This window comes from Hylobates moloch, unplaced genomic scaffold, assembly GCF_009828535.3.
Source record: "Hylobates moloch isolate HMO894 unplaced genomic scaffold, HMol_V3 SCAFFOLD_19, whole genome shotgun sequence".
Taxonomy (NCBI): Eukaryota; Metazoa; Chordata; class Mammalia; order Primates; family Hylobatidae; genus Hylobates; species Hylobates moloch.
In genome coordinates, this window is record NW_026652294.1 from 27591641 (window position 1) to 27613140 (window position 21500).

The window sequence follows — 21500 nt, forward strand, 5'->3', positions numbered from 1 at the left end:
CCTGGGTGACAGAGATGGACTCTGTCTTAATAAATAAAGTACATTAGATGATGTCTTCATCCCTTTTGTGCTGTTATCACACAGTATCTGAGACTGGGTAATTTATAAACAATGGAAGTTTATTTGGCTCATAGTTCTGGAGGCTGGAAGTCCGAGAGCAAGGTGCCAGGATCTAGGGAGAGCCTTCTTCGTGTTAACACCCCATGGAAGAAGGCAGAAGGGCAAGAGAGTGTGCACTGAACCCATTCTTTTACCAGGAACCCACTCCCAAGATGACTAACCCACTCCCATGATAGCTAACCCACTCCCAAGATAACTAACCCACTCCCATGATTATAAACCCACTTCCGCCGGGCGCGGTGGCTCACGCTTGTAATCCCAGCACTTTGGGAGGCTGAGGCGGGCGGATCACGAGGTCAGGAGATCGAGACCACAGTGAAACCCTGTCTCTACTAAAAATACAAAAAAAAAAAAATTAGCCGGGCGTGGTGGCGGGCGCCTGTAGTCCCAGCTACTCGGAGAGGCTGAGGCAGGAGAATGGCGTGAACCCGGGAGGCGGAGCTTGCAGTGAGCCGAGATTGCGCCACTGCACTCCAGCCTGGGCGACAGAGCGAGACTCCGTCTCAAAAAAAATAAAATAAAATAAACCCACTTCCATGATAATGAACCCACTCCCATGGTAACTAACCCACTCCCAAGATAACTAACCCACTCCCAAGATAACTAACCCATTCCCAAGATAACTAACGCACTCCCATGATAACTAACCCACTCTCATGATAACTAACCCACTCCCATGATAACTAACCCACTCTCATGATAACTAAGCCACTCCCATGATAACTAACCCACTCCCATGATAATGAACCCCTTCTATGATAACTAACCCACTCCCATGGTAACTAACCCACTCCCATGATAACTAACCCACTCCCAAGATAACTAGCCCATTCCCAAGATAACTAATGCACTCCCATGATAACCCACTCCCATGATAACTAACCCATTCCCAAGATAACTAACACACTCCCATGATAACTAACCCACTCTCATGATAACTAACCCACTCCCATGATAATGAACCCCTTCTATGATAACTAACCCACTCCCATGGTAACTAACCCACTCCCAAGATAGCTAACCCACACCCATGATAAGTAGCCCACTCTCATGATAAGTAACCCTCTCTCATAACTAACCCACTCCCAAGATAACTAACCCATGCCCACAACAACTAACCCACTCCCATGATAACTAATCCACTCTCACGACAACTAACCCACTCCTCTGTCCCAGCGCTGTACTGTCACCTGCTGCCAAAAGGTGGCATAACCAGTTACCCTCAGAAGCCAGAACCCCAAGTTCGCACTGCAATCCCCATCCCAAGCCGGCAGCGGGAGCATGCCCTCTGCCACTTCCCTGGGGCCTGGCACAGCCCTGCGAACTTCAGGAACAAACCCCCCAGAGAGCCACAGCAGGAGAAGTCCTCCACTTCTTCCATTGCTCCCTCCTCACCACCCCGACACTGATGTGGGCCCGGGATGCTGATGCAACTTACAACGAGGGTGTGCATGGCTGCAGCGTCTCAGGTCTTCCTGGAAACAGGTGTTAAGTTGGTGGTGCATCTTACACCCAGTGGTGTAATTCGTTTAAATCAAGGAAACACATGGATGAGGTTGCAGTGAGCCAAGATTGCACCATTGCCCTCCAGCCTGGGCAACAAGAGTGAAACTCCATCTCAAAAAACAAAACAAACAAACAAACAAAAAACAAAAAATGCGCAGTGCTAGAAAGAAACAGAAAATAGCAGAGGAAGATTGCCATGGTGGATACAGGAGTGATTTTAAAGCAGGTCGTCAGGGTTGATCCCAGAGCAAAGGTGGTCCTTGAGCAAAGACTTGAGGAGGCTGAGGGATGGAGTGATGCAGACATAGGAGGGACAAGTGGGCCGGGCAGGAGGGACAGCAGGGGCTCCCCAGGATCACAGGGTGGGCTACAAGCCCATAGGTGAGCAGTAGGCCCTGCGCAGACAAGCAAGAGGGCGGCCCCAGGGGGAGGAAAGTGGGCGGGGTGAGGGGGCCTGTGCAGAAAAGAAACAGGGAGTCCAGTGAGGAGGCTCCTGCAGAGGCTGCATGGGAGGGAGGATGGCCTGGAAGCAGTGGCAAGGAGCAGGGCCATGCGTCCTGCACCTGCAGGCCCAGGGGTTTGTGGGGCGTGGGGATCAGGGAGACCCACAGAAGGACCCTGCCGGGCAGCTCTGTTAGCACAAAGAAGTGAAGGGGATGGTGGGAGGGAGGCTGAGGGCTGAGGGGCTGTGGGAGGCCCCAGTAGGGGCTCAGGGGGCCCAGGGTGGGCAAGGAGGGGCGGGGACAGGACAGACTGGGGTCCGCAGCAGATGAAGGGTAGACCTCTGGGTAGGTGGCTCAGGGTGCCGAACCTGTCTTCACCCCTGGCGAGGGATCCTCGCAGTGTGTGCAGGGCTGGCTCCTTGACCCCAAGATCACAGGTGCCTGCTGGCCGACACTGAGCTGGTTCTGGAGTCTTTGCCCTTCCACTGTGATAGCTTCTTGCTGCTGGGCCACCCCCTCCGCTCCCGGTCCCTGGCCTGGCTTGGCAGGTGTTGGGAGGTGTCATCCCCTCCTCCCGAAGGCTGCTGTCCCGCGCATTTTCCACCGAGGATCGGACGCTCTCACACGTGCACCCTCACACACCTGGCTGTGTGTGTCTCCTCCAGCTCCTCCAAGCCCCCAGGCCATCTCTGCCCTGTGGCTGCATCGCTCTGTCACTGTCCCTGTCTTTTCAGGCTGGTGGTGTCAGGGACATGGTTGCTGTGGCCTCATAGGGTATCCTGGTTGGGCCTTGAACTAGCTGTGTGATGCTGGTCCAAACACATGACCTCTCAGGACTCAGCTTTTCTGTCTGTGGAATGGGCACAGTAATGCCCCACTGCCTCCTTCCCAGGTCAGGTGGGAGCAAGGCTGAATCCCCCGTGTTCCGTGTCTGTAACTGCGCTGCGCCTGCGCCAGTGCTCCCCTAGCCTAGGGCCTGGCGGGGGACACGGATTGAGGCTGGATGTCCATCGGGCCTGATGGTGCAGGCCTTGCAGGAGTCTGTGCTTTATCCCAAAACCTGGGAAACTGGGTTCTGCCAAAGGCCTGGGTTTGGCCCTGGGGCCTTAGAAGATTCCAGTGCCATTTTCGCAGGAGGGGATCCAGGGTGCTGCTCCACGGCACGGCCCAGAGCCCAGGCCCCAAGCAGTCCCGGCCCCTGGGCTCCCTTCTCTGTCCCTGCATCTTCCCCATCTTTCCAGAGCTGGGTTCCGAGGTCAGGGTGCCAGCTCCTGGGCGCCCCTCACTGCCCACATGGGGGTTGTGTGATCTCCGTGGCAGGCAGAGAACCCAGGGCCCTCCTGGCCTGCCCATGCCCCCCTGCCCTGCGCCCAGAGCTCCCTCCCCCAGCTCAGCTGCTCTTCAGGTCCTCACCCTGCCCTGCCACAGCCCTCCAGTGGCTTTTCTCCCGGGAGCAACAGCCGCAGCATGGGGAAGGGCTTGCTTTCCACACCCCCCCACACCTCTGGCGGTGGGAAGGGTTCTGTAAGAGCTGCTCAGATCCCTGTCTCAGTAGGTTTTCTGTTGCTTATAACAGAATTCCGGAAACTGTGTAGTTTATAAAGAAAAGGAATTTATTTATTACAGTTATGAAGGCTGAGAAGTGCAAGGCCGAGGGGCGAATCTGGGGAGGGCCTTCCTGTTGGCCGGGGGAGCCTCTGCAGAGTCCTGAGACAGCGCAGGGCAACACACGGCAAGGGGCCTGAGAGCCCTAGCGTGCTAGCCCAGGTGTCTCTCCCCCTTCTTATTAAGCCACCAGTTCCCCCCTGCCATGATAACCCATTAATCCCTTAACCCATGAATCCATTAAGCCATGAATGGATTAGTCCATTCATGAGGGCAAAGCCCGCATGATCCAATCACTTCTTTATGGCCCCACCTCTCAATACTCCCCATGTTGGAGATTAATTTTTTTTTAAGACAGGGTCTCACTCCGTTGCCCAGGCTGCAGTGCAGTGGCACAATGTTGGCTCATTGCAGCCTCCAACTCTTGGCCTCAAGCGATCCTCCCATCTCAGCCTCCCAAAGCACTAGGATTACAGGCATGAGCCACCTCGCCCAGCCGAGGGCTAAATTTCAACATGAGTTTTGGAGGTGACAAATGTAGAAAGTAAAAATTCCTCTTCAAAGTTTCCCTTCTTGTTAAAGAATAAATCATAAGTGTTAAAAATAATAGTTTCTTTGAAAAACTAACTTCCTTCAAACCTCCTTGCTTTGTGCTAACAACTTTTTGTTAAGCCCTAGCCTATATAGCTGTTAAACATGCTCACGGGCACACGGTACATTCTATGTCCTTGAACCTTAACCAAGATATTTGTGCTGTACCTGCTCACAGGCATGCTCCAGCTTGCAGCGTATGCCCCTTCCCTGTTTGGCATAAGCAACTTCCTCTTTTCCTTTGTCTTTCCATTACTTTTACCTTTTTAGAAAAGTTTTAAACTGTTAGCCAATCGGGTTTTAGTTTAGATTGTGAGGTCTGGCTCCAGCCAATGGAGACAGGACACAGTAGCAGGGACAAACTGTGTAAGGGATAAAAATTGCTTCCCTCCTTTGTTCAGGTGTGCTCTTGCCATTGTTCCATCTGCGATGAGCACCCTTTCTGCAGAAAGTAAATATAGCCTTGCTGAGAGAATTAAATTTATGTTTGAGTGCTGTTTCTTTGCAGCACCGGGGAACAAGCATTCTGTTTCTAAATAAACATTTTACATATAACACAAATATTCAAAGCACAGCACCCCCTCCCACCTGCTTATCACCCGGAGGCCTCCAGTCTATACCCAAAAGAGCACTGATGGGATCCTGTTGTTCCTGCTTGAAACCCAGCCATGGCTCCTTCCCGCCCTGGGATGTGGGCTGTCATTCATGGCAGCTCCTGCCTTTTCCCAGCTAAACAGAACAAGTGGAGCTCTCTCTCTTCCCACCAGGCCTTTGCATGTGCTGTTCCCTCTGCCTGGAATCCTCTTCCTACTATCTTATCCTAGTTAAACTCTGGTCACTCCTTGGCCTCTCTTAGAGTATCACCGCCTCCAGGAAGCCCTCCTCAGCCTTCTGTGGCTCTCTGTCTCATCATTGACCACACTGTGACTTCATTGCCTGCCTGCCTCTGTCTCTCTGTTGGATAAGAAGCTCCCTGAGGCCAGGGACCATCTTGAGTGTTCCTCCCTGCCACATGTCCACAGCATAGGGCCTGGCACCAAGGAGAGGTCAGGATAAGTTCATCCTTGGGGTGCTCTCAGCCTCAGTTTAATTCTCTAAAAAAGATGAGGTTGGCTGGGCACGGTGGCTCAGGCCTGTAATCCCAGCACTTTGGGAGGCCAAGGCGGGTGGATCACCTGAGGTCAGGAGTTCAAGATTAGCCTGGTCAATATGGTGAAACTCCATCTTTATTACAAATACAAAAATTAGCCAGGCATGGTGGTGCACACCTGTGGTCCCAGCTACTGGGGAGGCTGAGGCAGGAGAATCACTCAAAGGCAGAGATTGCAGTGAGCCAAGATTGAGCCACTGCACTCCAGCCTCGGTGACAGATCAAGACTTCGTCTCAAAAAAAAAAAATAAAATAAAAAAGATGAGGTTGTCCTGAATCCCTTCCCCCAGCGATGACCCTTATGGGGTGCCTCCCACATGCCTGTAGCAGGGGAGACTGGGGGTGGACTGCCCGCTGACCCTCCCATGCCAGGGCACAAGGACCCAGATGCATCTGGAGCTAAAACACTTCTAGCTCCTGGAATTTTCAGGGGTGGGAGGCAGGTGTCAGCTCAGGAGGGACTAAGGAAGCACCACCTTCCCACTGATTCATGGCAGCAACGCGGTGCCAGGAGTGGTAGCAAAGGTGAGAGTGAGGCTGCCTCCTGGGAGCCCTGACTGTTGAGGAGTGGGACTGGGCCCCTCAGCTCTCTGGCCGGGATGCTGCCATCTCTGACAGCCACTAGCTGTCGCTCTGTTCAGTCTCCTCCAGGAACCCTGACTCCCAGCCTGGGACTCTTCGCCCAAACCTCTCACCGCTCCAGATCCAGGGGCCTTCCTCCCTAGCCCTGGCCCCACCCCTTCTCCCCTAATCAGGATGAAAATAGCAACCGCATGCACTTCCCAGTGCCATTTGGTGCCAGGTGCTGCCACCTCTGGGGGGTGGCGAAGAGGTGACGTGGGGAACGGCCTGGAACCCAGAGTCTGCACACCCCGGGGCTTGGAGTGCTTCCTTCCCACCTCTCCTCGGTGGCCCTGGGCAGGTTCCTGAGCCCTCTGTGCCTTGGCGTCCCGTGTAATAAAATATGCAGTTCTGTGCATGCGGAGTGACAGCCTGGATACTACATGCTAAGGTACGAACCTTCCAGGTGCACCTGCTTGGTGCCAGGTCCCGTCTCAGAAGGTGACGGGGGGCTGGGATGTGAACTCGGGTTGGCCTGCCCCTGACACACCCCTGCTTCCCACTGACTTATTTCCATGCCTTTCTTTGGCCACAGAGAAACATAACAGGATGGCCTTGAGGAGCCAGTGGACAGTGCAGGCGTGTCAGACTATATAGAGACCCCTACTTCCACTTGTCACCGGTTCCTCTCGAGTCCTATCATCTTGCCCCCGATTCCCCTCAAGGCTCTGAGGCCGGGAGGCAGGGTCTGAGGGCCCCGCTAGCCCCTGGTGTGAGCAGGCTCCAAGACTCCTTCCCAGGACACCCACCAAGCTCAGGGCTCCGCCGTGCCCACTCGGGGCAGCCCTGCCCTGCCATCCCTGTGTCCGGTTCTGCTTTGAGCAGAGGAGGGGGGAGTTGGCGGTGGCCTTGCCATCACCTGCTATGTGACCCTTAGGGTCTGGCGGCCGCTCTAAGCCTGTGCCCTCGTATGAGTTTGCCAGGGCTGGTGTGACCAACACCACAGACAGGTGGCTTACACAACAGAGCTTCATTTCCTCATGCTTCCAGAGGTTGAAAGTCCGAGATCAGTGCGTCTGCAGGGCTGGTTCCTCCTGAGGCCTCACTCCTGGGAGTGCAGATGCCGCCTTCTCTCCGTGTCCTCACGCGATCCCCCCTCTGTGTGTGTCCGTGTCCCCACCTCCTCCTCTTATGAGGACACATGCGCTGTTGGGTTAGGGCCACTCTCAGGGCCTCATTTACCTTCATCGCCTCTTTAAGAACCCTGTCTCCAAATGCAGTCTCATTGGGAGGTACGGGAGTTAGGACTTCAACAGATGAATTTTTGGGGGGACACAATTCAGCCATAAACGCTGCTCTGTAAATGGGCTAATAGGATGGCTGTGAAGAGCCACGGAGCAGGGTGGTGGGCACCACGCAGTATCAAGTGTCCCCTTTGTGGGGTGTGTGGTCCATGCCTGTCCACCAGGCAGGGGCTCTGTCTGACTCTGCACTGCACCAGTTTTGCGCCCCTACCGAGCAGGGACTGGGCACCCAGCAAATGTCTGGAGGGTGAGCCGGATATGAGGGGCTAGGCATGCTGGGTGCCCTCATCTGGTTTCCCTTTGGCTTCTGCCTGCTCACTTCTAATCCTGGCCGTTCACGAAATGAACATTCCTCGGGCGCTTGCTCTGCGTCGCGCTGTCTGCTGCAGCCCCTTTTCTGTTGGGGCACTGCCTGCCTCAGCCCCAGTGGTTCAGATGGCACTGCCGGTCACAGCACCCTGGCCTCTGCCCCTGCAGTCCCCTTGGTTCAAGCGTGACACATGACCAAGCAGGGCGATGAGAATCCTTCCAGGAGACTTGCTAGAGGGGTGTGGGCCAGGAGGGGGTCTCTCTTTGGGATCGCTGCTGTGAGGATGGAGGCTTTTTCTCCACAGGGAGAAGCAGAGAGGTTCAGAGATGAGAGGTGAGAAGCAGCAGGTGTCCTGCTGGCAGAGAGACTGCCACTGCTGCACCCGCACAAACAGGTTGCCTTTGGGGCTTGGCTGAGGTGAGTCATTTGTGTAGAAAATGACCGACAATGACACGTAGCCTGGCCAGGGTCTTGAGATGTGGGGACAGCAGCGAGGGACTCGCACAGGAAAGCTCTGGGCCTTTGCTCCCAGGAGCAGCTCACCTGGGCTGTCGGGGAGAGTGGAGAGAGGAGACAGGAAGGAGCACAGTCAACAATGAAAACGATTAAAATGTGGTCACAGTGCTGGGGCAGGAGGTGCCCTAAGGGCCCCCGCCCTCCCCCAGAGCCTTGGCGGGTGGGTGTCCGGGTTCACGTCTGACCAGGCTGGCTCAGGAGGGCTTCCTGGAGTGGGCAGCTCTGGAGCTGAGCCTGGCAGGCTGGGTAGAGTTAGTGTAGGGCAGGTACCCCTGGGAGGATATAGCCAGAGCAGGGAGTGGGAGGCAGGAAAGTAGAGCTTGTGTTTGGGAAAAACAAATCCTGTTTCCCTGGAGGACAGAGATAAGGCAGGAAAGCCTGGAGGGTTTGGGCAGCGGGGAGGGAGAGCCAGAGAGGTCTGGCGGTCAGGCCTGGTGCTGGATGGGGGCTCTGGGCACAAATGTGAGTCATCTCCGCCATCCTGGGAAGAGACGGTCCTGCAGACAGCGCGCCATCGCACCCCATGCTGCCCGCGGAGGCACAGGACAGACGCCGCTGGGCAGCCCTTGCGGAAGCGCTGGATCCTTTACCCTGAAATCACTGGGTCCCCAGTTCTGCAGACAGGAACCTGAGCCTTGGAGAAGTACAGCTCACCTGAGTGCCTGCCTCTAACCCAGGTCCATCAGGGCTAGACCTGGAGGGGGATCAAAGAGAGGCCCTGAATCTTGCCACAGGGAGCTTCAGGTGCACTTGAGCTGGGGCCCTTGAGACAGAAGGAAGTGGGGAGGGCGGATCCAGGTCTGGAGTCTTTGGATTGAAAGGTTGGAGATGCCTGTGGGACTCCCAAGGTCAGTGAGTTGAGGGCATGGCACTGGGGCAGGCAGGAGTCACAGGAAGGGCGGGGCAGAGCACAGAGGACCCAGTCTGGGGAGGGGGAGGCAGAGAGGGCTGGGCAAAAACAGCCTCCAGGCCTTGTCTATTTTCTCCACTCTGGTTCTCCTCTACCCTCCCACCCCAACTCCCCCGCAACCATCCTCCTGGGTAAGACACTAAAGCGTGTCCCCTAAACCTAGGGTTCTGCAGGGTGATCCCCTCTGCTCCTTCACTGAGCAGTCTCCTGTGAGCTAGACAGCCTTAAAGCGGGGTGGTGGGTGGTTTCTTCTAGACGGTCCAGAACCCGGGGATAGGTGGGCTTAGAGTGGTTCCCCTCTACGGATGTCCTGCCCCGCAGGTAGTGCCTGGGGAGATGCAGGGGTGTGGGTGAGATTCAGAGAAAGGGTAGGCCCAGAGGTCCAGATCCTGGGGACAGACAGCACCCTGGGCACCTTGGGGTGGGCACGCCAGGTACTGCGCGAGTCTAGCGGGGTTCGTGCTGCGTCCCGTACAGCGCGGGCTGCAGGTCGAGCCCCGGCGTGGGGCCGCGTCCGGCGCTCCGCGAGGCGGTCGGGGAAAGGCATTTCTGCCCGGGACGCGGGTCTCCACCGGCAGCCCAGTCCCTGACCCATCTCTAGAAAGGCGGGCGGTCTCGCGGGGCCCGGGCGAGGCCACAGCAGCGAGCGTGCTCGTGCGCGGCTGAGCCCGTGGCGTCCGCCGTGGCAAGCGCGGGGACGGCGTGGTCGTGGCCGGCGGCGGCCGCGCGTGCGCGTGGGTGCGAGCGACGGGTGCACACGTGGCCACCCAAACAAAGGCCGCGCCGCGTGACCGAGCTCGCGCACGCGGACCCGCCAGGGCAGGCGCGCCCCCGCGGGCCCCGAGCTGGCCGCGGGGCGGGGGCGGGGCCCGGGTGGCGCGCGGGGCGCGTCCCCTTTAAGGCGCGGTCCCTTTAAGGCGCGGCCCCTTTAAGGTGCGGCGCGGGGCGGGGCAGCGGCTGCGCAACGGGGTCGGGGGCGCGCAGACTCCGCGTAGCCGGACGCGAGCGCGCGACCTGGCGCCGCCGCCGCCTCCGCGCTCGTGGCCGGGACCCGCGGGGCCGCCTCCTCCCGGCTCCCCGGCGCCGCTGGGCTCCCGGGCGGGCGGCAGGTGTAGCGCGGCCGGGCGGCCGGCGAGGGGGGCGCCGCGGCGGGTGGATGAGAGTTGGCCCCGATATCCGCTCAGGGTAAGCGGCGCGCGCGGACACCCACCCACCCCGACCTGGTTGCCCCGCGGACACGCTCCTTTCTGGGCGGGCGGCCCGCGACCCGGCGCACTCTGCCGTGCTCTCCCCGCCGCCGCCGCCGCAGTCCGGGCCCGAGCCGGCGACCCTCCGAGCAGGGCCCTGCGCGGGTGCGCCCCGCACACGCCCCCGGGTCCCGCGCGTCACGGCTGCCCCCCGTGGGCACCGGCGGCCGCTGGTCCGGGTTTTGCCCGCCGGCTGGGGGAGACGAGGACATCCCGGGGTTGCGGGGCCCGGACTGGGGCGGGGGTCGCCGGACCGGGTCACCGACGCTGGGCCACTGGAGGGGGACGGTATCGGCCCGGGCCCGCCAATGTCGTCCTGCCGATCCACTCCCGGCTGGGACGGGAGAGGAGGAGGGCGCCCCAGCCCCTGCTTCCCTACAGACGACCTCTCCAAAAAGTTGTGGGCGCTTCCCCCCTGCGTGCACCCCACTTTCTGCCCTGTCTCCTCTCCCTTTGTTCGGGATGTTGAGCTCATGGGGCTCTGCTGGGGCGGGCTGGCACCTTGGCTGGAGCCCAGGCCCGTGCGCCTGCCAGAACGTGGGGTGCAGTGTGGCAACCCCGGCCTGAGGCCCCACATGTCCAGAGCAGGACCTGCACCCCTGCCAGGCCCTGGACAAGGGAGAGAGGAGAGCCAGTTTGTCCGCAGCCGGGTGGGCTGGTGCCCCTGCCCTGTTGGCTGTGTGGCAGAAGGTGCAGCAGTGCCCCGGGGCCAGGGACCTGAGTGTGACTCCCCCAGAGCTAAGTCCACTTTTTCGGCTATTGCCAACCCTGCCTCTCCTGAGATAGGAAAGATTCGGTTTGGGGGAGACCTTCTGCAGGATGGGGTTCCCTTCTTGCCTGCCTTGTGTGGGTTAAGATGAAAATTCAGAGGTGTCTCTCCTACATGCCAAAAAGGAGGTGCCTGAGTCCCAGCCCAGTGCAGCCCTGCCTTGGGGCTGGGCCTGGGAGGGAGGTCAGGGTCAGGGCTCTGTTGCCTCAGAAGTCGAGGGCAGCGCTCGAGAGAGGAGTCTGGGACTTGCCTCCCTCACCCTCCTGCTCTGTGACCTTGGGCAAGGTAGTGAGCCTCCTGGGCCTCAGTTTCCTCACTAGCAAGTGGGCAGGGGCAGGTAAGAGGATCGAATGAGGTGATGTGGGCCTCCCTCAGCCTGGGCTTGCCCTGGGTTGGGGTTCTCTCTCAGCGTCTCTTGCCTGGCGTGGAGAATGGGTTTAGGAGGTCAGTCATGGCCTCTGCCCCGGGCGCTGTGGCTGAGCCTGAAGTCTGAAGTCTGTCTTCCTGACTTTTGTGTCCCAGGCCCATTTGGGGATGCACAGTCTGGCCAGGGAGTATGTTCAGTTGCTGCCTCTGCCCCGTGCTGGGGTGAAACCACGTTCCCCTGTTGTTAACTGGGACTCCCCAGATGAGTGACCTCAGTAACCCTGCTCCTCCTTCCTTCTGCACACCCTTCCGAAGACTCCTGCCTGGTCCAGGAAAGGGGCCCTGCCTGTCTTGCCTTCCTCCTGCCTTGGCAGCCGTGTGTACCCTTCTGCAGCACTTTGTGGTCCCGGGGCAGACCTCGAAGCCCCACAGTCCTCACCGTGCTGGGCTCACAGGGAGATGCAGCTTGGTCCTGGAGCCTGGGAAGTTGGGCACCTGGGGTCTCAGTGGGCCACCAGCCCTTTGCCCTGCTGCTCTTTCCTCTCAGCTGCCCCTGTGGCTGATGCGTGGAGTGCGGCTGTCCCAGCCATGCAGCCTGGGGGCAGGCGGGGCCTGTCCGGTGATGTCTGTCTTGCACTCTGGAGAGCACGGGAAAGTCTCAAAGTTGTGGTGTGTTTCCACATAGCCCTGGGAGGCTGTTTATTCTGGGTCTCCTGCTGAGGGAGGTGGAGGACCCTTCACTGGGAAAGAACCAGGTGGTCTCTCTCCAAACCACCAGCCCTCCAGGCCTTCCCCTTAGTACCCTCCTCTTATCTGTGGAGCCCGGCGCCGGCGTCAGGTGACCTTTGCTCTCCGCTCTCCCAGGCTTCACCGTCACCAACTAGAAAACGAAGGAGGAGAATCAGAGCCAGTTTTCCTGAATCACCATTTCTGCTGTAGAATAGAATAGAATAGTGGTTCAGGCTCAATGAAAACAAAGTGTTATTGGAGGCTAGTGAGCCTCTGCTGCCAGGGAGGGCTGCCAGCCTGAAGCCTGTTTTCTCTTTGGAAAGAGTATCAGAGCAATGTTAGAGATGTTACAGAAACAGCAGCACCCCACCTGACAGGGCCTGGTGACACCCCTGTTAGGGGAGAACCTGGGGCCCCGATAGTCCCTTGGTGTGATCCGTGTTAGTGATTGTGCCATCCGTGTGCCCCCTCCCCTCCCCGGGGGCCACATGAAGCCCCCTTCCAGCTCCCCATGTTTCTCTGTTTGGGTATTTCTCTCTGGTAGCCAAATCTACTGGGGTTTGTTTGGCATTGGGGTTCCAGTCCTGTCATGACGGGGCTGCGGTCAGGGGCTCATTTTAGGAGGCTGGCCCATCTCAGGGAGCTGGGGAGGCTTCCCCATATGTGGGCTTCTGTGTGTCAGGTTTGGGGGCTCCTGTCTAGTGGCCATGGCGGGGACTTGGGTATTTACAGAGCTCCTGTTGGTGTGGGCGTGTGCTGGCTGGGAGGGAAGACACCAGGGACTGGCTGGGTGGCCTGGTCACCCCCTGCCTGAGTTCCTGCCTCCTCCCCTGCAAGGCGGCCCAAGAGGCTGCTGCTTGGCCTCTTTAGGGGAAAGGAGACCATCTCTGCAGAAAGCCCGGGGCAGCAGGGACAGTGTTGGGGTGTGTGGCAGAGCATCCCTGCTCCGACAAAAATTGACAGTGAATTGAGGGAGAGAAGCTGTGGCCGGGTTTAGTGAGTAACAGGCAGAAGGCAGAGGGTGCTCGCTGGGAAGCAGCGTCTCTTGCCTGGCGTGGAGATGGTCATCTGCTGGGCGCCTCCGAGGCCAAGTGGACCACTCATAGTGCTTTCGAAGGCCTCTGGTCTGGGCATCCCACAGGCTGGCCTGGGGTCTCTTAGGCGCCACGGTGGGTTTAGATCTGCCTTTTCTTTGGCTTTTGATGGCACAGCAATGGTCCTGAAAAATACTGCTTGTAAAGGAGGAAAAGCTCAAGTCCTCCACCGTCAGGTGTGGCTGGGGGGCTGGGAGGAGGCCTGGATCTCCCAAGGGGACAGTTATGTGAACAGAGTGTCACAGGCCTAACCCAGCCCAGCGGGTGGGGCCCAGGCCAGCCTGTCACCTGTTTGGAGCCTTTGGCTGCTGGGGAAATGTAACAGTTTAACTTGAGAACTTAAAGGCAGGTCACTCAGACTCTCTTAGAGACAGAGATGGCGCAAGAAAATGTGGGTTTCGCGGGGCGCACTGGCTCACGCCTGTAATCCCAGCACTTTGGGAGGCCGAGGCGGGCGGATCACCTGAGGTCGGGAATTCGAGACCAGCCTGACCAACATGGAGAAATCCCTGCATCTACTAAAAATACAAAAAATTAGCCGGGCGTGTTGGCGCATGTCTGTCATCCCAGCTACTTGGGAGGCTGAGGCAGGAGAATCGCTTGAACCTGGGAGGCAGAGGTTGGGGTGAGCCGGGATCGCACCATTGCACTCCAGCCTGGGCAACAAGAGCAAAACTCCGTCTCAAAAAAAAAGAAGAAAATGCTTGTTTCCCTAATTGGAGAAAGCCCTGTTGTTTTGCCTTTGGTGTCTCAGCATGTGGCAGAGGCCTGGGCGGACACTTTGGGCTGGTAATTCGCCACTAATGACAGTGCTGTCTACAGGGCTACTATTCCGATTGTTTGGCGTTTGAGTTATAACCTAGGGTTGTGATTATGTTTAAGCCCAGTGATTAAAGTCCCCTGTGGTTACACAGGAAAGGCAGGAAGTACCGGCCTATCAAAAACATTAATAATAGTAATAGAAATCACTCATTCTGCACAGCAGGCCTGCGCTGAGTGTTTTACACGAATTGTCTCAACAAAGTCCGCAGAGCATACTTCACCCCGTTTTACAGATGAGGAAACTGAGGCACCGGGAGGCAGTGCTGCTTGCCTAAGTCCCCAGTTCGTTTCGGAGCAGAGCTGGGATGTGCACGTGGGTCGCTTTGCCCCGACGGCTGTGCTCATAAACATTGCAGCCTTTCTGCCTTCCTGATGATACTCTTCTAAGGGGGATTTTGTGAGAGAAATATCAGCAATAAACTTAAAGTCATGATGAGACTTCTCTCTTTGCTGTCAAACATGCAGTAAATAGCAAGATTTGGACAGCATGTCCTGCTCGGGGCCAGACAGCCCTCTAAGCATGATACACGATTTATTTTCTAACAACTGGAGGTAGGTGCTCTTGTTAGCTGCATTTCACACAGGAGGAAGCCCTGACACAGAGCCGTTCAGCAACTTGCCCAGGGCCACAGGTTGCTGCGTGGTAGAGGTGGGTTTGGACCTATGGGCTGTGCTTCTAACCTAAGCCCCATATGCACGGGGGTTGGGTGGAGAGCATGCTTGATCTTGCTGCTGTGTGTTCTTGGGCAAGACACCTAACCTCTCTGGGCCTCAGTTTGGTCACCTGTAAACAAGGGCCTTGGCCTAGGGTATAGAAGCCAGAGCTTGAGAGCTGGCTCTGGCCTGAGGTGGCTGTGTCTGCACCACCTCCCACAGGGAGGCCCAGGTGGGTGGAGAGGCCTGGATGCTACTTCCTAGAGGAAGCAGGTCTACTAAGGAGCAGTGCTGGGGCCTTGGCTGGGGCTGGGTGGGGCTGGGTGGGGCTGGGTGTGGAGGCCATGGGTGGTCGAGGAGTGAGGGCTTCTGGGATGCACTTTGCAGCAGCCGAGTCACTGCCCTCTGTCAAGTGAGGTCCAAAGAGGCAGGGCGTGGGGCTGCTGGGAAACCGTGAAGCTCTGTGCTTGGTGAATTGTTACTTGTCCCTGGGGAACAGGAGGGACAAGAGACTCTGCTTGGGACCCCGTGCCACCAAACTCCCGAGAAGCTGCAGTGGGAGAAGCTCAGTGCTGGGCATTGAGTGGTTAGGAGGCTCCAGGAAGTGGCTCGGCCTCTCTTGGTCAGTTCCCCTGCCGGCCGTTCCTGGGACCTCTCTGCTCCATGTCCCCTCGCCAGGGAGGCCTCCCGTGAGTGCCCCAGCTGTGCCTCTGCTGTCACTGCTCTCCTCTTCCTGAGGTTCTGGTTTGTCTACTGTTTACCACGCTTCCCTTCTAGAAGGTGGGCTCCTGAAGTTAGGGGTCTCTGCTCATGTCCAGCCACCTGGAGCGGCACCTCTTTGTGCCTGGTATCCTGGGACCCTGGCTTCGGTCTGAGCTGGGCTGTGGAGTTGGGTAGGGCCAGGGGCCAGGCTGGGAGTGAATTTGTTTGTTCCTCACTCTTGGTGTTGACCTTGGCCACCTGGCTGAGGTGTGTTTGTCAGCATCTTTATTGAGGTGTAATTCACACACCATACAACACACTCATTTAAAGTGCACAGTTCACGGACTTTTAGTACGTCCACCAAGTTGTGCAGCCATCACCACAATCAAAACCCAAACAGGAACCTGGGCCTTCTAGACACTTTAGGTACTCCCTGGACCCTTCCTCCCTGCCCCTGGCGACCACCTTTCTCTCTCTCTCTCTTTTTTTTTTTTTTTGAGATGGAGTTTCATTCTTGTTGCCCAGGCTGGGGTGCAGTGGCACGATCTCAGCTCACCACAACCTCCACCTCCTGGGTCCAAGCAATTCGCCTACCTCAGCCTCCCAAGTAGCTGAGATTACAGGCATGCGCCACCATGCCTGGCTAATTTTGTATTTTTAGTAGAGATGGGGTTTCACCATGTTGGTCAGGCTGGTCTCAAATTCCCGACCTCAGGTGATCCACCCGCCTCGGTCTCTCAAAGTGCTGGAATTACAGGTGTGAACCACTGCGCCCAGCCAACTCTATTTTTTAAAAACCGTTTCAGATTTATAGAAAAATTGCAGAGATAATACAGAGTTTCCAAATTATCCCTACCAACAGTTGCAGTTTGTCCGGTGATTAACATCTTACATTAGTGTGGTAGGTTTGTTACAATCCATGGACTAATATTCATACGTTATTATTAGCCAAAGTACATAGTTTGTTCAGATTCATTAGGTTTTACCTAATGTCCTTTTTCTGTTCTAAGACTGCATCTAGGGTCCCAGGTGACATCTAGCTGTCATGTCTCCGTAAGCTCCTCTTTGCTGTGACAGCTTCTCAGACTTTTCTTAGTTTTGATAACTCTGACAGTCTTAAGAAATAGTAGGTATATTGTGGGATCTCCATCCATTGGAATTTGTCTGTTTGGACAATTGGAATTCCTCTGTTGGAATTTGGATGTATTTCTCATGGTGAGTCTGGGGCGCTGGCTTAGCGGGAGGAAGACCACAGGGGTGTGGTGCCCTCTTACTGCGTCACACCAGGCGCGCGCCTTTGATGTGGCCCGCGGCTGCTGGTGCTGACTTGGCCACCCGCCTGAGATGTGTTTGTCAGGGGTCTTCACGGCAGTTCTTGTGTTTCCTCCCTCCAGTACTGTCGCCTTTGGGAGGAGGTCACTACACCCAGACACACTTAAGGGCTGGGGAGTCATGGCTGCCTCTTTGAGGGCACAGTGGCTGTGTCACTGACATGGCCTTCTTCAGGGGAGTCTGTCTCTTCTCCCCATTTATCAGTTTATGCAGCTGCTTACTTATCCGTGTGAGTTCGTGGATACTCATTTAATCCTCTAGGTCAATGCGGAATGCCATTATTTTGTTTGCTCACTTGTTCCAGTGCTGGCCGTTGGGTTCCCTGGACGTACCCCTTCACGGTGGGTGGTGTGAGTCCTTCCTCACTTTCTGGCCCTACTCCAGGCTCAGCTTGTCCATTCCCTGCCCAGGCCTAGAGTCAGCCCCTTCTGCAGGGAGCCCGGGTTCCTTTTGTTGGAGGGCAGAATCGGAAACCAAGATGCAGGTAGCGGGTGCGCTCGTCACTACTGGGGTGTCATTGCTTCTGGGCCCTCTCAGCTGACAGCAAGGAAATGCATGCGTGAGCTGATGCACACGTATGTACATGTCTCTGCCTGTGTCTGCGTGTAGCCTCCTGTACCTGTATTGAGCAAAGTGTGAGTTTGCGCTGCTGATGAACTGTGATCCTTTTCCTACATGGATCTTTCTGTCTCCTTTCTTGCTGATCAATTCGTGTCTATTCAAGCAGCAGGAAGCCAGACTCCCACCGCTTGTCACCCATCTACTTAATTGTTAGTCCCGGTGTGTCTCTGTAGGGGGACTGGAGTTGTTAGTGGGACCCCTCGGGAAGCAGTTCCCGATCCCTTGGCCTTGAGCCCGGGCTCCCGGTATGCTGTCGCAGCATGGCTAGCTGGCTGGGGCTGGGGAGGGGCCGCCACCTCCCCAACACGGTTCCACGACTTGGAAGAGGGGAGGGAGGCTGCAGGAGAACCAGGGACTTCCCTGCTGTGCTTAGTCAGCCCGGCCCCGCAGGGACGGGCACGGGCTTGGCATTGCTTTGAGACGTGAAAGTGGGGCTGACTTAGAACGCATCCCGGAGTCCGGTGTCCTCGGGCAAGGAGGAGAAAGGCTGCCGGCAGGACGCTTTAGAGCGCAGACAAATCTCCGACTCCATCCTGGCCAGGTCTGTCCCCTCTCCGCCTCTGAACTTGCCACCCTGGCAGGGGACGGCCTTTGAAAAGATCTACAGAGCCGCATCTGCTGGCCTTTCTGTTAAGCGTCTTTCATTCAGGAATGAGTCAGGCCCTTGCAGAAGTTTTGGGAGGAGAGAGAACCAGGTGGTCACTCCCCGTCTGCTGGTTTGTCGGTGGTGTTTTCCAGGCAGCATTTTGGGGATCTGAGTGGAGCCTGTCTTTTTTCTTTTTTTTTTTTTTTTAGATGGAGTTTCGCTCTCGTTGCCCAGGCTGGAGTGCAATGGCATGATTGTGGCTCATTGCAACGTCCACCTCCCAGGTTCAAGTGATTCTCCTGCCTCAGCCTCCCGAGTAGCTGGGACTATAGGCACGCACCACAATGCCCGGCTAATTTTGTATTTTTAGTAGAGTCGGGGTTTCTCCATGTTGGTCAGGCTGGTCTCAAACTTCCAACCTCAGGTGATCTGCCTCCCTCGGCCTCCCAGAGTGCTGGGATTATAGGCGTGAGCCACTGCGCCTGGCTGCCTGTCTTGTTTTCTTGATGTTGGGTTAACTTCGGCCCTAGACCCAGGAAGCCTCCAGTCACAGCACCCCAAAGCCCTTGCCTGGAATACAAGACTTTTACCCTTGTGTTCGGGGTCCCATGAGGGGTGCTGGCCTCTTATCACCTGTCCTGGGCACCTGAATGATGCTTCTGCCTTCAGGGCACACGTGGTGGGAGGGAGCTTCTGGGAGGTAGAAAGGTAAAGAGAGCCTGGTCTATGGGATGGGGAAGGGCCTGACCCTGCCAGGGAGGGAGTGACAAGGAGGGCTCCCTGGAGCGATGAGGGAGGGGCACAGGAGTTTGTAGGACACAGGAGTGGGGATAGCTTGGGACCGGCCTCTCAGGTCAGCTTGTTAAAGGTCAGCCTCTGTGTAAGGCTCCTGGAGACCCAACCAGCATGTGCCTGCAGCTCCTCTGGGACCAGGACTGGGGTTCAGCCACGTCTTGGGTGCAGTGGGATACCTGGCTCCTTTGTCTGCCCCCGAGGGCCTTCGTCTCTGTGCTATGGGGCTAGGCCCTCCCATGACCCCCATGTTTCCCCAACCCTGTGGAGTGTGTCTAAGGAAGCAGGTGGAATTGGCCTGGCTCCCCCAGTCTGGGGCCTAGAGCAGAGCCCGGAGAGCCAGGGCTGCCCTCGCTGGGAATGCCGGCATTCTTGGGAATGCAGCTTAAAGGGTGGCCCACTTGCCTGCCTGTGCCCCTACCTGGGGCCAGCCTCCTGCCTTCCCGCTGACCATGTCTCCCTCCTCGCCCTGGCTCCTCCCCACCGCCCCACGTGCCCCACCCCCATCCTCGCTGGGCCCCATCGGCGCCTCCCTGCTTTCCAGGTTGAGATTGGTGGGCTGGCTCAGTCTGGTGCGACGGTTGGAGGCATTTGCTGGGTGATGCTGGCTCGGAGGGGCTCTGTCCCTTCCTCTGTCTCCCCTCCCCTCCCCAGCGAGGGCAGCCCTGGCTCCCCGGGCTCTGCTCTAGGCCCCAGACTTGGGGGAGCCAGGCCAATTCCACCTGCTTCCTTAGACACACTCCATAGGATTGGGGAAACGTGGGGGTCATGGGAGGGCCTTGCCCAATGGCACAGAGACGAGGGCCTTCAGGGGACAGACAAAGGAGCCAGATATCCCACTGCACCCAGAGCTCTGGTGTGGCTGAATCGCTGGTGGGGTCTCAGCTTCTCAGGGCGACTGGCTGCTGCCCCTGCTGGGACATGAGTTGGGGGGAACCCCTACCTGTCTGCTGGGGAAAGCGGCCCTGGGGTGAGCCTGGCCTGAGCAGTGATGGCCCACAGGGTCCTCTGTCTTCCTGCCCTGCAGCTGACGAGGAGGGAGCCGAGGCCCTGCAGCTCTGAGGGCACTTGGGACCTGGATGGGCAGAGGTAGGAAGGTGGCCCCTGGGTGGGGAGTTTGGTGTTTAAAAGTCTGAAGCAACACCCACATCCCGTCGGTGTCCCAGAACCCAGCCTCTCACCTGGGAAGAACCGGACCGTCGCCACCCCGTGGTACTGGACAAAGCCTGTGCTCATGGTCGCCTACTTCCTCGCGTGCTTTCTCAGCCCACTCTGCACCCAGTGGCTCTTGTTTGCCACAGAACCCTGATGATGTGGATTATCCCCTGCCCTGGGGGAATGCTCAGCTGACAGCAGGAGTGGACCCCACGAGAGTGGAGGCCCCTGTGATCTGTGGAGCGTGTGTGCCCGCTGGGTTGTGATGAGCCAGTGCTCTGGGGCTCCAGAGTAGAAGGTGACATTGTGTCCCCAGCCACTGCTGGACCCCAGCGAGGTGTGTGAATCATTTCACACATTCTCCACCTAAGAAGTGAAACTGTCAGGTTTAAGTGTGTAGGGGCAGGAAGGGGAAGGCCGTTCCAAAAACCCAGCCGTCTGGAGTGACACCGGGCCATCAGCTCTGGGAGGCGGAGGCCCTTTGGGGTCCTGTCCCGGCCTCAGTGCCCAGGTTCGTGTCTACTGCTTGGTTTCTGTAGCCCTTCTCTTCCACCTAGGGGGATAGTCAGGGTCTGACAAAGGCTTTAGGGGAGGGCCTCCACCAGCAGTGTGCCCGGCAGGCAGCCCAGGCCGGGGCAGGGGGCCAGTGGGCTGGATGGGGGTCATTGGGCAGGGCTCCGTCCTGTCCTGTCCTGTCCTGTCCTGTCCTGTCCTGTCCTGGGGGAGGAGCCTAGGCAGGCACACTCAGCCAACCCCAGCTCGGGAGGGAGGGACCCAGAGGCACTGGCCTGAGGTAGGGTTGAAACAGGTGGAATTGACTGGTGGTCATTGCTGGCCCCTGGAGCCTGACCTGCCCAACTGTGGAGGTGGCAGATGTTTGGTGGAGAGGAAGTGAAACAGGCGTGTGCGCCAGAAGCTCAGGCGTTGGGGCGGGGCCGTGGGAGGATGGTAGAGGGCTCCTGATACTCCCCGTCTGGGCAGACGCACTCACATCACAGGTTGGCAAAAGGCCTGAGGGTCCAGGGGGCCAGGGCCTGGTCAGGAGGGGCACAGGCTGGGAGGGAGTGGGTGGTGTCTACTTGGCTCTAGATGTCGGGTTTAGAGAGAGACTCTGGGACAGCCCCAGCCCTGATGGAGCCCCATGGAGCTGCCTTCAGGGGCTCTGTCCCAGAGTCTCTCTCTAAACCCAACATCTAGAGCTGTGACTCAGGGTGGGTGGGCCCTGGGGGGTCACCCCCAGCCACCCCATCTGCTGTCAGAACCTAGGAGCGTAGGAGAAGCCAGATAACCCCGGTGACTGCCCAGTGTCCCCCACAACCCGATGGATGAGGAGCCGTTGGGTCAACAGGGGCAGAGCTGAGGTCAGCACACCTCCGTCCGTCTGGCTGTCCATCTTCCATCCCTCCAGGCAGCACCACACAAGGGCAGGGAGGTGGCAGGCCTGCTGAGCTCTGTGGATGCGGGGCAGACCCGGCTGGCTTGTTGGAGCACCCTCCCTGGGTGAGTGCCGTTCATATTGGTATCTGCAGAGTGGGTCAAACCACTATAGAGGGCAAAAGGGGAGCTGTGGCCTCTGGCCAGCCGCATTCTAAGCTTTTAAAAGGCCCTACCCCGT

At 57.7% G+C, this 21500-nt stretch overlaps 1 protein-coding gene across 1 annotated transcript in view; it reads left to right on the forward strand.

Moving 5' to 3' along the window:
* The window catches only part of GRAMD4 (GRAM domain containing 4), a 108070-nt gene that overhangs the window by 5576 nt on the left and 80994 nt on the right, over positions 1-21500 (forward strand). The window contains exons 2-3 of the mRNA XM_032137975.2: positions 9950-10201; positions 10357-10551. Coding sequence (XP_031993866.1) covers positions 9950-10201; positions 10357-10551 — 447 coding nt within the window. The remainder of the gene's footprint in view (positions 1-9949; positions 10202-10356; positions 10552-21500) is intronic.